General features: G+C 61.9%; 2 protein-coding genes across 8 annotated transcripts in view; both read right to left on the bottom strand.

Moving 5' to 3' along the window:
* Positions 1-960: 960 nt before the first annotated feature.
* Positions 961-2,781, bottom strand: GOLT1A (golgi transport 1A). Its single transcript, XM_049831891.1, has 5 exons — positions 2,722-2,781; positions 1,982-2,073; positions 1,694-1,872; positions 1,463-1,526; positions 961-1,275 (listed from the first exon to the last, which is right to left on the bottom strand). The coding sequence occupies exons 1-5, from the start codon at positions 2,744-2,746 to the stop codon at positions 1,237-1,239; spliced, it is 399 nt and encodes a 132-aa protein (XP_049687848.1). The 5' UTR covers positions 2,747-2,781; the 3' UTR covers positions 961-1,236.
* A 1,118-nt stretch (positions 2,782-3,899) lies between these two features.
* Positions 3,900-12,716, bottom strand: part of PLEKHA6 (pleckstrin homology domain containing A6) — a 52,192-nt gene continuing 43,375 nt past the window's right edge. For all 7 annotated transcript variants that reach the window (XM_049831837.1, XM_049831835.1, XM_049831836.1 and 4 more), the window contains 12 exons: positions 12,336-12,431; positions 11,773-11,884; positions 11,476-11,615; positions 10,568-10,717; positions 9,089-9,215; positions 8,847-8,956; positions 8,376-8,558; positions 8,057-8,221; positions 7,667-7,800; positions 7,385-7,527; positions 6,622-6,745; positions 3,900-6,074 (listed from right to left, as the gene is read on the bottom strand). In XM_049831837.1, the coding sequence (XP_049687794.1) occupies positions 6,630-6,745; positions 7,385-7,527; positions 7,667-7,800; positions 8,057-8,221; positions 8,376-8,558; positions 8,847-8,956; positions 9,089-9,215; positions 10,568-10,717; positions 11,476-11,615; positions 11,773-11,884; positions 12,336-12,431 (1,476 nt within the window). In that variant the 3' untranslated portion in view covers positions 3,900-6,074; positions 6,622-6,629. The remainder of the gene's footprint in view (positions 6,075-6,621; positions 6,746-7,384; positions 7,528-7,666; positions 7,801-8,056; positions 8,222-8,375; positions 8,559-8,846; positions 8,957-9,088; positions 9,216-10,567; positions 10,718-11,475; positions 11,616-11,772; positions 11,885-12,335; positions 12,432-12,716) is intronic.

Genomic DNA, 12,716 nt, shown 5'->3' with positions numbered 1-12,716 from the left:
TAAAAGCATCTGATGTACCTGGGCCTGAACAGTTCTTGAGACCAAATCAGCTGCAGAGAGGACACAGAGGGGACGTGGTGGGTGATGCGATGTGATTTCCCTGCAGAAACAGGCTGGAAAGCAGCAGCTTCCCATCGCCCTCCCAGAAGGCGTGCTGGGGCTGTGAGGATGCGTGGCAGATGAAAAGGTGCTTTGAGTGCCAGTGGATGGGGCTGAATCCCTCTCTGGGGTGTAAGCCGTGGATCTCAGCAAGCTCCCCCGGAGCGGTGCAGACATCCGAGTCATGGGTAGGCAGCCAGCTGGCATTGGAGTGGGCATCAGGTGGTGGAGATGTTCCCCTGGCTCAAACCCCGGCAGAGCTGTCCTGGTGCCCACCACCGCCGTAGCTCCCACCAGCTCCATCCCACCAGGCAGCAGCCAGTGGGTCCAGCTCTGTTGTGTCTCAGCCTCATCCCACAGGAAACAGGTCTATGGGAAATGCGAGTCCTGGCCCATAATGGTCAGAGATATCAGCACTGTAACTCTGGGGATTTGCTCCAGCCTCCCACCCCAGCATCTCTCAATTAATTAATAACCCCAGATGTCATTTGCTTTTTCATGGTTGCTGAATTTGAACGGGGTAACTCCTCCGATCAGGTCATGAAATGTTAATGTGGTTTAATGGGTGTTTTCCTAACCTCCCCTGCCCTCTCCCGTGGCTCCCCGGGCTCTGCCCTCCGCAGGCCACATCCCCGCGGGACGCGTGGGAAGGCAGTGCCACGGCCACTGCCTGTGAGCCAGGGCTGCCCGAGCTGGCTGGGGCTCATGGCCAGGGCAACTGAAGGCCACAGTGACCAGAAGGTCCCTCTGCCACCTCCAGCCATGGCCATTGTGCCTTTTGGTGACACGAAGAAGTACCAGAGCTGGAGCGAGCCCTGAGCCATAGGAAAGGAGCACAGTCTGAGTTCGGTCTCAGACGCACTTTTTAATTAAATCTTTCAACACAGGAAGAGAGAAAGAATAAAATAACGCTAATTCCAGAAGCCTGTCTGGCACAGCGTTTGGTCCCCGGAGCCTCACTCAGGAGATGCTTGTGGTAGCCCCATGGGGCAGCGAGGCACCATCCCTGCAGCGGGGGTGGCTCCGGCCAGCGCTGAGGGTCCTGGGGCTGAGAAAGGTGGCAGCTCACCATGGGAAAGCCGGACCCAGGGCTTGCTCATGCCATCCTGTCTCCAGCGATGCAGCCCGTCTCGCAGGTCACACCATGGAGCTGCTGTCTCCCACCTTCTGCAAGAGCTGCAACAGGGACAGATCCTGATTAGCAGGAAAATCCTCCACTGCATCCTCGGGGGGCTGCAGAGAGACCACGGCGACCTTCCCTGCCTGGTCGCGACCACAGCGATTGGGATTGATGTCATCCAAGGACTGCAAATCCCAAGGGTCACATCAGCCCGTGCGAACTGTACCCACGCGCCCTGCTCACCTTGCTCAGCACAGGGATGTTTGCCAGCGAACCCAAAAACCCAAAAGCCACTGGGAAAAAACTCCTGTATCAAAACAAAAGTTTCTGTTAAGCCCTGTGCCAGGATTTTGCCAGGATGGGAGCAGCGGGGGGCTCTGCCCGGGGTTGCAGGGCACAAGGATCAGCCAGCTCCCACTCTCCGGCTCGAGGCAGCCATGCCATGCCGGGAGAGCCAGGAGCCGTGGGTCGGACCTGAAGAGGGTGATGAAGCCGTAAGCCTCCAGCAGCATGCCCAGGAGAGGCCACCGCATGAGGACGATGAGGACCCCTCCCATGAAGAAGCTGGTGCCCTTCAGCTTTGGCCGTTGGAAAAAGAAAGTGAAGGTCCTCCTGAAGCCGATGATGAAGACCAAGCCGGAGAGGAAGAGGATCTGGGAGGATGAAGGAGAGCGGGTCAGAGAAGCCCTGCCCAGACAGACCCTTTGCTCCATCCTTGGCATCAGAGCCTATTGCAGGGAGACCCAGCCCCACCGTACTCACATTCCCAAAGGCCAAGAGCACCGAGTCAAAATACAAGAGCATCCCAAAAAGGACGAAGAAGAGGCCGAAGCCAACCAGTCCCACGCCGATCCCTGCAAAGGACGGGAGGAGGGTTGAGATGGGGCCTCGGGCTCACGGTCCCACCTTGGGCTGCAGTTGCTCTCCTTGGCACCTCCCTGGCCTGTTCCCTCCCAGAAATATGCTTTGGCTTAGTCTCCAAAGCTCAGAAACAACCTTTCCACCTGCCCAAACCCTGGGGAGACTGTCAGGTACCCCAGCAACTCTTCTGGGCTGCCAGAGAAAGAATAAACCACAAAGAAAAAAATAAATGGGAAGGTTGTCTCCAGGATTTTTCTGAACACTGGCATGAAGGGTGTCGGTGCAAGCAGCCGGTGGGAGAGGCTGGCGATGCTCTCCGGAGGAGCCAGGCACCTCCTTAGTTGCTGCTCCCAATGCAGACCTGAGGCAGAGGTTGAGGGCAAACCCGGCTCTGCAGGACCCCAGTGCTGGTCCCCACACGCAGCCCTGCCTGGTCCCCGCATCCCAGCAGGGCTCCTACCGTGTCCCCCCACCCCAGCATGGGGCTTGCCATTGCACCCTCTCCCTTCCCTGATGACCCCAGTTAGCAGCCTCTAGCCCTGCCTCGGGTGCTGCAAAGCATCCCCACGGCACGCCCCGGTCCCACAGGGATGGGCATCGCTGCCGGGACGCGGCCACCCCAAATCTGCCCACCCGCTTACGCTGGCAGTCGGTCAGAGGCACCATCTTGCCGGCGGCGAGGCTGGGCGAGGGGAGCCCTGCTTCCACATGCCTCCCCGGCAGTGACCCTTGGAAAGGCCTTTAGTCCCCACGTCATCCTGCAAATCATTAACGGCAGCGCCTGCTCCACGGCGGCAGCCACCTCCTTCGGGGTGGACAACATGGTGACCGGGCATCGCTGCAGGGTGACATATGGAGGGGCTGGTGGCTGCGGGTCCCTGCCTGGTCCTGCTTTCCCTGCCCCCAGCTTGCATGTCCTCCCTGGGAAGGGATGGCTTGGAGAAATCCCCAAAATAGGGAGATGCACGCAGCCATGGTGTGCCTTGGGGTGTCTTGAGCGGTATTTGGGACACCCTGAGCCCCGCACGGTGCTGGATGCTGCACGCAGAGGTCCCCGCAGCATCGTCACCGGTGCAGCGTGTGGGGCAGGGACGGTCCCTGCTCACAACCAGGCTGCCCCGTGGGACAGGGGGACTCTGGCAAGCCCTGGCCCCCGGGGTTTGCTGCCCAGTTCAGAGCCGATGGCTCAGCCAGACCTGCTCCCTGTGGCCAGTCCAGGGTCCCTGTGTGGCACGTGCCACCCCACGGAGACCTCTCCATCCATGTCCCGCAGGCACCAGCTCCACACATTTACAGACCAGCTGCTTTTATTCCGCGGCTTTATACAAACTTGCCAAGTAGAAATGCTTTTTTTTTTTTTTTTTATTCCTCCAAGAGAGCTGGCTATTGAGCAGCTACAGCTAAAATAAACCCTACTGGGAAAATGACCCCCCCCTCCCCCCCCCCCAAAACAGGGAGGAGGAGGAGAAGGTGCTACCAGCCCTGGAGCAAGCTACAGGCAAGGCGAGAGCCTTCCTTGCTGGTTGAGATGCTGTAGCCGTTCACCCACCGTCTCTTCAGTCTAATATTAAAATTGTTATCTAAGTCACCTCTAGACAAAAGACACTGACACCTTGTTGTTTCTTAGATACTTTTATTTCTCTAACACTAGCAAAAAAACCCAGAAAACAAATGTCTCCCTTCCCACCCTCCCCAGTGCATAAATAGATTTCCTCCCAATGCAAATCCTTTCTCGGTTACAAGTCACTGGTATATGAAGTGTTATGAAAAATAATAACCAAAATAAAATTAAGAATTAAGTTTTTTTTTAAAAAAAAACAAAAACAAAAAAACCCAAAAAACAAAATAATGACCACCAGGTTCCACAATATGGCAGCCATGGGGGCCCTGTGCACCAGGCTGTACTCACGCCTTGGGGAAGGCTCAGACTCTGCCACCACAGCACAGCTGAGCCGGAATTCACCGGCAGCTCCGGGCACACCAGGGGCAGGAGCACTGGGATGCTCCTCATCCTCTCTGGTCCCCAGAAATGGGAGGAATTGCTGCCTGTGGGTCTGTGTGCCCCCTCGGCTCCCCGCCAGGCAACACAGCCTCTGCATGGGCCACAGCCGTGCACCGGGGTCCCCGGCACGTCCCCGGCGGTGTCCCCACAGCCGGTGTAAGTGGGGTCTGCCCCGGTTACATGAGCTGGGGAGCCCGCCCTGGCTGCCACGCCGCTGCACTCAGGAAAATAAATGTATCATCTCTTAAAACTTACAGTCTCTTTATATTTTATTTTAAATAAATTTGCTTTTAATAAAAGCAGAAAAAATATATATATTTTAAATAGGTTTTTTCTTTTTTTTTTTTTCTGATAAATTGGCAAAGAATCTGCTTTTGTAACTCATTGGCAGGGCTGGTGCCAACAACCCTGCAGAGAGAGAGCGTAGCACAAAACAGTACCTCCCACAAAAGAAGAGAAAAACAAATATAGATATATATTATAAATGTATAATTTCCATAAAACATATATTAAGGCATGTAATAGCAAAATAAAGGGCCAGCTTTATGAGCTAAGAGGGCTGCAGGAGGCTCGGGAGCGGAGCGGGACTCCTGGGATCCTACCAGTATTGCTAAGATGGGGTGCGCGGGGGGCGATGGGGACGCAGAAGGGGGAGTGCGGGGCAGGGGTCCTGGTGGGTGTCAGGATCAGGCCAGCAGGGAAATAGCTGCAGGATGGACGGTACCTAGCTCCTCGCTCCATCCGCCTTGCCTGTCCCAGCCCCGTCGGGGCAGCCCTGCCAACCGCACAACCTCGTGTTGGGATTCCACTTTTCCAGGCAGAACCAGCTTTTTTTTCTCCCTCCAGAAAGCTAAAGAAAAGGGTAAACTTGCTACAGGAAAACCAAACAAACCGAAGCGTCTGGAGTGCAATGGCAAGGTCTTGGGGTGAGATGCGGTGCCAGACTTTCAGAGGGGCTGAGACAAGAGGCGACGGTGGGATGGGGGACAGCCGGGGTGCTGCTCCCCGTGCTGAGGACGAGCCCCGGTGCCGCCGCCTGGCCTCAAGCCCCTTCCCCTTCTCGTCACCGTCCCCATCCACCGCAGAGGGATCCCGGCCAAGCCCGCAGCTTCGCCATCCCACCTCGAACCCCAGCTCCCCGCACCGCTCCTCTGCTCCCGTCCAACGTCCCCATCCTCGCCCAGACCTCCTGCTCCGTGCCAGCGGCGCACCGGTGTCCCAGGCAGCCCTTGTACCACCCTGACCCCCCAGCACAGCACTCCTCTGGGCACCCCTGTGTCATCCCCTCCCCCCCAGTCCCACCTCCATCCATCCTGTCCCCAACAAAACTCCTTCTTCCTCCTGCTGAGCCACCAGCGCCAGCAGCGATGAGACAGGCCAGGCTCTGCCAGAGACTACCCCCAGCCAGACGGATGCTAAAAGCAGCTTCAGGGCACAGGGAGGGGGAAGAGGTACCCGAGGAGCAGAGATGGAGCATCCAGGTCCAGTGTAAGGTGGAAGCACCATCCAAGGTGGGTACTGGCCGGTCTCCATCCAGAAGAGCCCCTTCGCAGACCTTTGGGAGACCAACGCATCAGCATGGGGAGCCCAGGGAGTCCTACGCTCCCCCAGGGTTGTCCCGGTAGGGAGACGGCTGCTATGCCGGCGGCCGCTGCTGCAGATGCCCCTGCCCGGCCGTCCACACAAGCCTGATGCCCAGGACACCACGGATCTGTCCCCATGCCAGCTGGCAGCCTGGGGGGGCTCCTTGGGGGACCACATTCCAGCGGACAACCTCCCAGCACCCACACGTCTCCTCCGGGATGGGGCAGAGCAGCTGGTGGTGTCGGCGACGCATCTCCCTGCTCAGCCGTGCCGGGTGGTCTCGCCGTCGGTGGGAGGGAAGGGGGTCCAGGAGAACCAAAAACGATGGCGAGAGGTTCAGTGTCGTGTCAGGGCGCTAAAACGTGGCCCCGTGGAACTTGATGTTGCCGGCAGCAGCCAGGGCTTGAGCTGGAGGGAGAGGAGAGCGGGGCTGAGCTATGCGTGGGGTGGCTGGCGATGGGGCAGACCCTGCGCCCACCCCACAGACCCCTCTCCTGCCTTGCTCGGAGGAAAACCTAGCACAGATTTGGCTCCATGCCTCCGGCTCCCTGGGGGGCACTTTCCAACCGAGCAGGGGGATGCTGCATCCCCCCCCGGTCTGCAGCCACCAATACAGATGTGCCAGGGCAGGCGTCCTCCAGAGCCTGGCCCTGAGATTACCCCCACCTTTTGCTCCCTGCGTGGGCCCCCCCATGCCCACAGCAGTCTGCTGAGCCCCCCCTGCCCACACTGTGGTCCCTGGCTGACCCAGCCCGGGGGCGGGGGGGGGGGGGGGGCTTCGCCTTGGAGGACGCTTGCGCTTGGTCCATGGGAGCAGACGGGGCTGACGTGGCTCAGGAGATGTTAGCTGGAGCAAGCAGCGATGGACGGACGCCAGGCACAGAAGAGGCACCCCCCGCCCGGCCCCCCGGGATGGAGAGAGGATGGGATGAAGTACGAGAGAAGAGGTGCTTACTTCATGGCTCAGACACGCATAAAATGGCTGTTGTCGGCGACCCGGGATGTTTCAGACGAGAGGGGGTTGGTCGGTGGAGTCGGGGAGGCTGGGGAGGTGGGAGGGCTTGGGGTAGCGCATTGAGCTGGAAACAAGAAATGGGAGAAGGGAGTGAAGAACACAAGCTGCCGGCAGCGGCGAGGGGAAGGAGGCGACCCAGCGAGAGGTTAGCGGAGGGGAGGAAACGGAGAGGAAGGAAGGGGGGAAGCAAGCGCGGTCACGACAAACAGCCACAGCGGTGCCTGGCCGCGATGCGCACACGTGAGCTTCCCACAGGACTCCTCATGGACAAGGCACCGCGTGCCACCACGCTCGCTCGGGCACGGCGTGCCACCACCGGCGTGCCGCACGGCCCGGAGCTCCCATCCTGCAGCATTGTGAACATTTCCGAGAAGGTGCTGAAACCTGTGCCTGGCCGAAGTGGCTCTTCCATCGACGACCCTCGGCGCTGCCGCAGGGAAAGGCAGCCCTGGGCACTGCAGGCAGGACCCCGGCAGCTGCGGGCATCACCTGGCTGGTTCTCCCACTGCAAAGGGATGTCCTACCCCAGGACCGATGCAGCTCGCTCTTCTACCCCTGTTGGCCCCTTGTTCTCGCTACCTGTCCATCCCATAAGCCAGTACTGCACCCAACCTGCCCGTTCGGTGCGTAATGCTACCTGCGGTCTGCTCTCCCGCAGGGCTGGCAGGGTCCGACCCTCCGTGTCCCCCTCCCCGTGCCTTACCCGAGAGCATGCGGCCCCGGCGGGAGGCCTCGGCAGCCAGCGCACAGGAGATCTCTATCCTCTTCTCCTGCTCCTGAAGCTGGGTCTCAGGGTCCTGGGGGTTGTCCACCTCCCCCTCGCCCAGGGGGATGACATTCTGCAGGCTGCGCAGAGCACCCGGCATCAGCACCCGTGCCCAGCCTCAACGGGACAGACCCTGCAGGGATGGCCGGGGAAGGGGTGCAGGCGGGTGGTGGGCTGCACCCCAGGATGGCCGGCGTGGGCACGGCACAGCAGCCTCACCTGGATTTGGCAATGAGGGTTTTGATCCTTTCCACCTTCTTCTGCTTCTCCTTCATCTCCTCGGGGCTGAGTGGCGTATCGGGCTCTAGTTCGATATACCGCTCAGGGATGAGGACTTTGTCCGGCGTGGAGAGCTGGGCACAGTGGCAAGGGCTGAGCTGAGCATCAGCGCCGGGGACCCGGCCCCACTCCAGCACCCACCTGCCCCACTCACCCCCAGCTCCCAGCACCCGCCTGGGCAAGGGCAGCCCCTGACTGGGCACAGCCAGTGTCTCCAGGACCCTGACTGATGCAGGAGGATGGATTGACCCCCCCACCTCGGTGCAGGGTGCGGAGATAAGGATGCCCCGTGCCCAGGCTGCCAGCTCCCCCAGGACAGCCCGTCCTCACCTCCTTGTTGATGTCCACGTCGTAGTGCTGCGGCTCCAGCTCCATCTTGCGCAGCCGGGCAATCTCCTCCTGGGGCGTCTCGTAGACCTTGCCAGGGTCATCGGAGCGCAGCGCTGCCTCCAGGTCGGAGATGTCCACCTCATGGATGCTGCGGTGCCGGCGCACCTGCGAGGGACCCCAGCTCTGCTGAGCCCCCCCGGGATGGCACACTGTCCCCTTCCACAGCCCCCAGTGTCCCTTCTGCTCCATCAGGGACTTCAGGCACTCTGCAAAGCAAAGGCCGGTTTGCCCCAGCCCCGCGGCCGGTGCAGGGACTCACCACCTTGTAGGAGGTGGGCGCCTTCGTGCCGGGAGTGTCGGGCTGCTGGCTGCTGGGGAGCTGCAGGCTGCGTCGCTTCTCCTTCATTGAGCCACTCTGGTGGCGCTTCATGCGGTCGATCTGCTCCTCCACACTCATCTTCACCTTCGTCTCGTTGGCGAACACGGCACTCTTTGGTCTCTCCTGGGGAGAGCCCAGCCCCAGGGTCACGCACCCCTGCCTGCAGCAGGGTCCAGCCCTGTCTGCCCATAGCTGCATCCCCCTGCAACGGGCTGTTGTGTTCAGCCTGTTCCCGGGGTGTGGGAAAGGCACCGAAATAGCCCAAGGGGTCCCGAGGAGCTGGATGCTAAGATGTGGAGCCATGCAGCAATGAGCTCCCCTACATGCTGCCCCAGCCCTGCAGGCTGCAATACAGCTCCCCCTCTTTGCTAGCCCAGCCCCACCACCCCAGCCCCAAAACACGAGCCCTACCCGGGAGCTGAGCCCGTTGGCCATGCCGCCGGCGCTCCTCCTTGGCACGCCGACCGTAGGGACCATCTCCTCCTCCGCCGGAGACTTGGTCCTGGGGGGAACGATGCCCACTGCGGAGCAAACCGAAACACCAGGCTGAACCCCCCCTGGGGAACAAGGGCAAGGTCCCAGCAAGATGCTGGGTGCCCCTGGCAGGCACAGGGTGCCCGCTGGAGTGGGACCCGCCGGCCCCAGTGCCGTACCCTTGTTGAGAGCTGCTTGCTTTTCTGCCTCTGGCTCCTGCCGGCTCTGCAGGAGCCCCTCGGCTGGGGGCCCGGGGGCGGCCGGTCGCTGCACCTCTTTTTTGCTCTGCTCGAAGCTCGTCTTGGGCTGTGGGGGAAAGCAGGTCCCCGGTGAGACCCCGTCCTGCCTGAGGGTCATGCTCTGCCTGGGGACAGACCCGCTGCTCTTTGCAGCCCGTGGGGTGACATACAGCCTCTGGACACACTCCCGGGAGCGGACGGACACACAGACACTAGCCAGGCGGTACCAGTGCACCCCAAACATGCAGGGAGAGGGGCTGGCAGGGCTCCGCAGCTCTTGCCCCGGCCCATCGGGGTTGGGAACCGATTGCCGTGCCCATAGCACAGGCTCCTGCGTGGGAAAAGCTTCCTGCAGGGGGGACGATCCTGTCACCGCTCGGAGGTGGCACCCGGGAGCCCCAGAACGGGACAGACACCCTGGCTCTGTGCTGAGCTCCAGCAAGATCCCGTGCCCGCAGGAGGGTACGGGGTCCCACAGGGGCCGAAGTCAGGGCAGACCCTGTGCAGCAGCAGAGAGTGAGTAAAGGGCCATTTTTGAGGTCCTGCCCTTCCTGCACCCACTGGGTACAGCCTGCCCAGGGCCCGGGCACCGCTGCAACGGTGTTGGTACAATGGAGGGGTACGGCAATAAGCTGAGGAGCCCAACGTGCCCCCCCTCAACTGCCCTATGCTATTGATGGAGATCATGCATCCCAACACCTCTTATACCCCATGGATCAGGACTGTGCTACCCTGCAGCTGCACGGCTGCTGGAGACGCCACTTGCGCTCACGCTGGGGTCCGTAACACTTCCCGACCCAGCACGGCCGCTGCTTTGCTGGGCCAGGCCCCACGTGCACGCATCCTGACCCCCAGGCTTGCGAGGATGCTTGTGGTACTCCTGGTGTCCAAACCTGGCCCCTTCCCCCAGCGGGAGCATGGCCAAGGCATTACCAGGAATTCCCAAATCTGGGTTTTCCCTGGGTGGGCAGGAGTTGGGGGGTGGGGGGGTCACCCCCATCGGCAGAGCTTGCCAGCACTGCACGGCGGGGAGTGGTGCCATGGAAGGACAGCGAGAGAGGCGAGGGCAGAGCAAAGCAGAGGGGCTGATACCGGGGGCAGCAGCAATTTCGGGGGCTGCCGAGGAGGAGCCAGTCCCTGTCCTGAGCGAGCACAGTGGGTGCTATGCGTGGGTGCAGGGGACCTGGAGGGGACAAGGAGGGCCACGGTGAGGCTGCTGTGGGGACGTTGCCCATTGCTGCCCTTGGAGAGGGCAGGTAGCAGCCACGTGCTGCTGTCCCCTAGCCAAGTGCCACCTCCACGCAGAGGGTGGGCAGCCCCATCGCCTGCCTTGTCCCAGCCCCTGCCAGCTCGATGTCTCGGGGAGGAAGAGGACGGAGCTGTTGCTGCTGCAGGGCTGCTCTGGAGAGGTTTCGGTACCTGTCCCCTCTTCGCCTCGCCGCCTTGCTGCCAGGAAGGGGAGGTGGGGTACGGCCAGAGGCGGCTCTCACCGGGGAGCGGAGGAACGGTCGGAGGAGACTCCAGGGGTACGTAGGACTTGGGGAGGGGAGGTCGAGGCGGGCCTGGTTCCTGGGGTGGAGAGGAGCATGAGGCGTGAGAGCAGAGACACCGAGAGCCAGGAAGGAAGACAGAGTTAGAAAAAGATCGAGACAACACACAGTGGAAGAGTCGAGCCAAGGAAGGGAGGAAGGAGAGCAGCCGGCCGCCGCTCCCCAGGGTTCCGTGGTCTCCGTGTCCCCGTGCGGAGGGGGACAGTGCTTCCCACCTCTCGTGCTGCCCTCGCTGCTGCACGTCCCCAGGGCAGCGAGGCCGGGCAGGATTCGGGGGCTGCCCAAGCGAGGGGCTCCCGAGCTTGAGGCTGGCAGCCCCCGGGAGACATTGGCATCACCTCTGCACAGCCAGGTGGGGTTGGGGAGCCCCCAGACTTCACCCGAAACTTCATGTGGATGAAGGCGAGACCAGCACTGCTGGACTGCGAGCAAGGGCAGCGAGAGGGGACTGTGGTGGCAGCAGGAGCTGGTCCTGAAGCCAAAGGCTGGAGCTGAGCAACTCTCAGCCTTCAGGGCTGCTTGATGCAGGAGCCCAAAGGCTGCAAAGCCCAGCCGCAGCCCCTGCAAGGACCGTGGACCTAGATGCCACCGGAGGATACCACAGCCCACGTGCATGGCCAAAATGGTGCCCCCAGGCAGAGCCACAGGGAAATGCAGCCGTGCTCTGCGCCTGGTGCCCACCCGTCCCCTGAGAGCAAGGGCTCGGGTCAGCCTGCAAGCCAGGCTGGCGACACGATGGTGGCAAAGGGCTCCCTAGGGACACCTGGGCTCACTCACCTCGCCGGGTCCTGGCTTGGTGGGTGAACCCTGGGAGCCGGAGACGAGGGAGAAGGGGCTGAGGGGGCTGGTGAGGCTGGCCGAGCTCAGGGGGCTGGCGGGGCTGTTGGAGCTGTACGTCCCCGATGGGCCAATGGCCACTGTGGAGAAAAGCAGAAATAAGTGCGTGCACCGGGGCCTCCATCTCCCTGAGCGGGTGCTGCCATCTGCGTTGTGGCAGCACAGGCGCTGGGGATGCCCCAAGCCGCGGCACACCGGGGTTTGTGCTGTGCAAGGGCAGGGACGGACCCTGCTCACCTCTGTGCTTGGCAGTGTCCGTGCCACGGGACGGGTTGTTCTTCCTCAGCCCCTCCATCACGTCCTGGATCCGCCAGATCTCCTTCTGGATCTGGCGGTTGAGCATTTCGTTCTGGAGGGGAGAAAAGGCAGCGGTCAGAGCGGCTCCCACCGCTGTCAGCCCTTCTGCACCCCAGCGCCGAGCCGAGCCGTGGGACCTGTGGGTGTTGAGCCGAGGCAGACACACAGCCCGGGGGGGTCTGAGCCATCACACCCATGACTTGTCTCCTGCCAGGAGCCATCATTCCGTTCCCCCGGGCACCCGCCGTGGGCTGGGGGGAACTGACGGAGCCCCAGCAGCATGGGGAGCGCTGGGCTGCAGCTCTCGATTGCATCCAGGTGCCCACCGTTCCCCAGTCCCTCTGCCCTTGCAAGGAGGGCTGAGCGTGGAGCAGCCACTTGCAAACTGGCTCCTTGGGGGGAGCAGAGGGCTGAAGGAACCAGGGGGTTTCCACCTCCATGGGATTAGTGGGGGGACCCTGGGGATGGCTGGGGGACCCTGAGGCCGGTGGGGTTCCACTCACCTGGATGTCCAGGTTCAGCTGCTCCCAGAGGTCGTCGTGCAGGGCGGACACCTCGCTCTCCAGGGTCTCGTACTCGGCAGTGCTATTTGCCAAAGCCTGGGAAGGGGAAAGGTGGGTGGGTTAGGGGGTCTTTGGCAGGTTTCTCCCCCAGCTGGCAGCAGCCCTGGCCAGCGCAGCGTGGGAGCAGCCAGGAAAGCACGAGGATGCTGCGCCCAACACGACCCCCCCCCCGAGCTGGGGAAGGGGTGGCAGCAGGGGGGTACAAGCTCTGCTGTGCCCCAGCCAGGCTGTGCCCATGGGAATTCCTGGTGCTGACGGCACGCCAGGCACAGCCGTGCCGGGGAGCCAGAGGCAGAAGAAGGAGCTAATACGGCTCCAGGC

The sequence above is a fragment of the Accipiter gentilis genome, chromosome 29, assembly GCF_929443795.1.
Source record: "Accipiter gentilis chromosome 29, bAccGen1.1, whole genome shotgun sequence".
Classification (NCBI taxonomy): domain Eukaryota; kingdom Metazoa; phylum Chordata; class Aves; order Accipitriformes; family Accipitridae; genus Astur; species Astur gentilis.
Note: the sequence above shows the minus strand (reverse complement) of the source record. Positions and strands in the feature narration are given on the sequence as shown.

What these genes read in the sequence shown, in the direction of transcription:
- GOLT1A (XM_049831891.1), bottom strand. Translation starts at nt 2,746, where the DNA reads ATGGTGCCTCTGACCGACTGCCAGC. An exon ending in GGCTTCATCACCCTCTTCAG is followed by an intron (nt 1,527 to 1,693) that starts GTCCGACCCACG and finishes GTTTTGATACAG; the next exon opens with GAGTTTTTTCCCAGTGGCTT. An exon ending in ACATCCCTGTGCTGAGCAAG is followed by an intron (nt 1,276 to 1,462) that starts GTGAGCAGGGCG and finishes TCCCTGTTGCAG; the next exon opens with CTCTTGCAGAAGGTGGGAGA.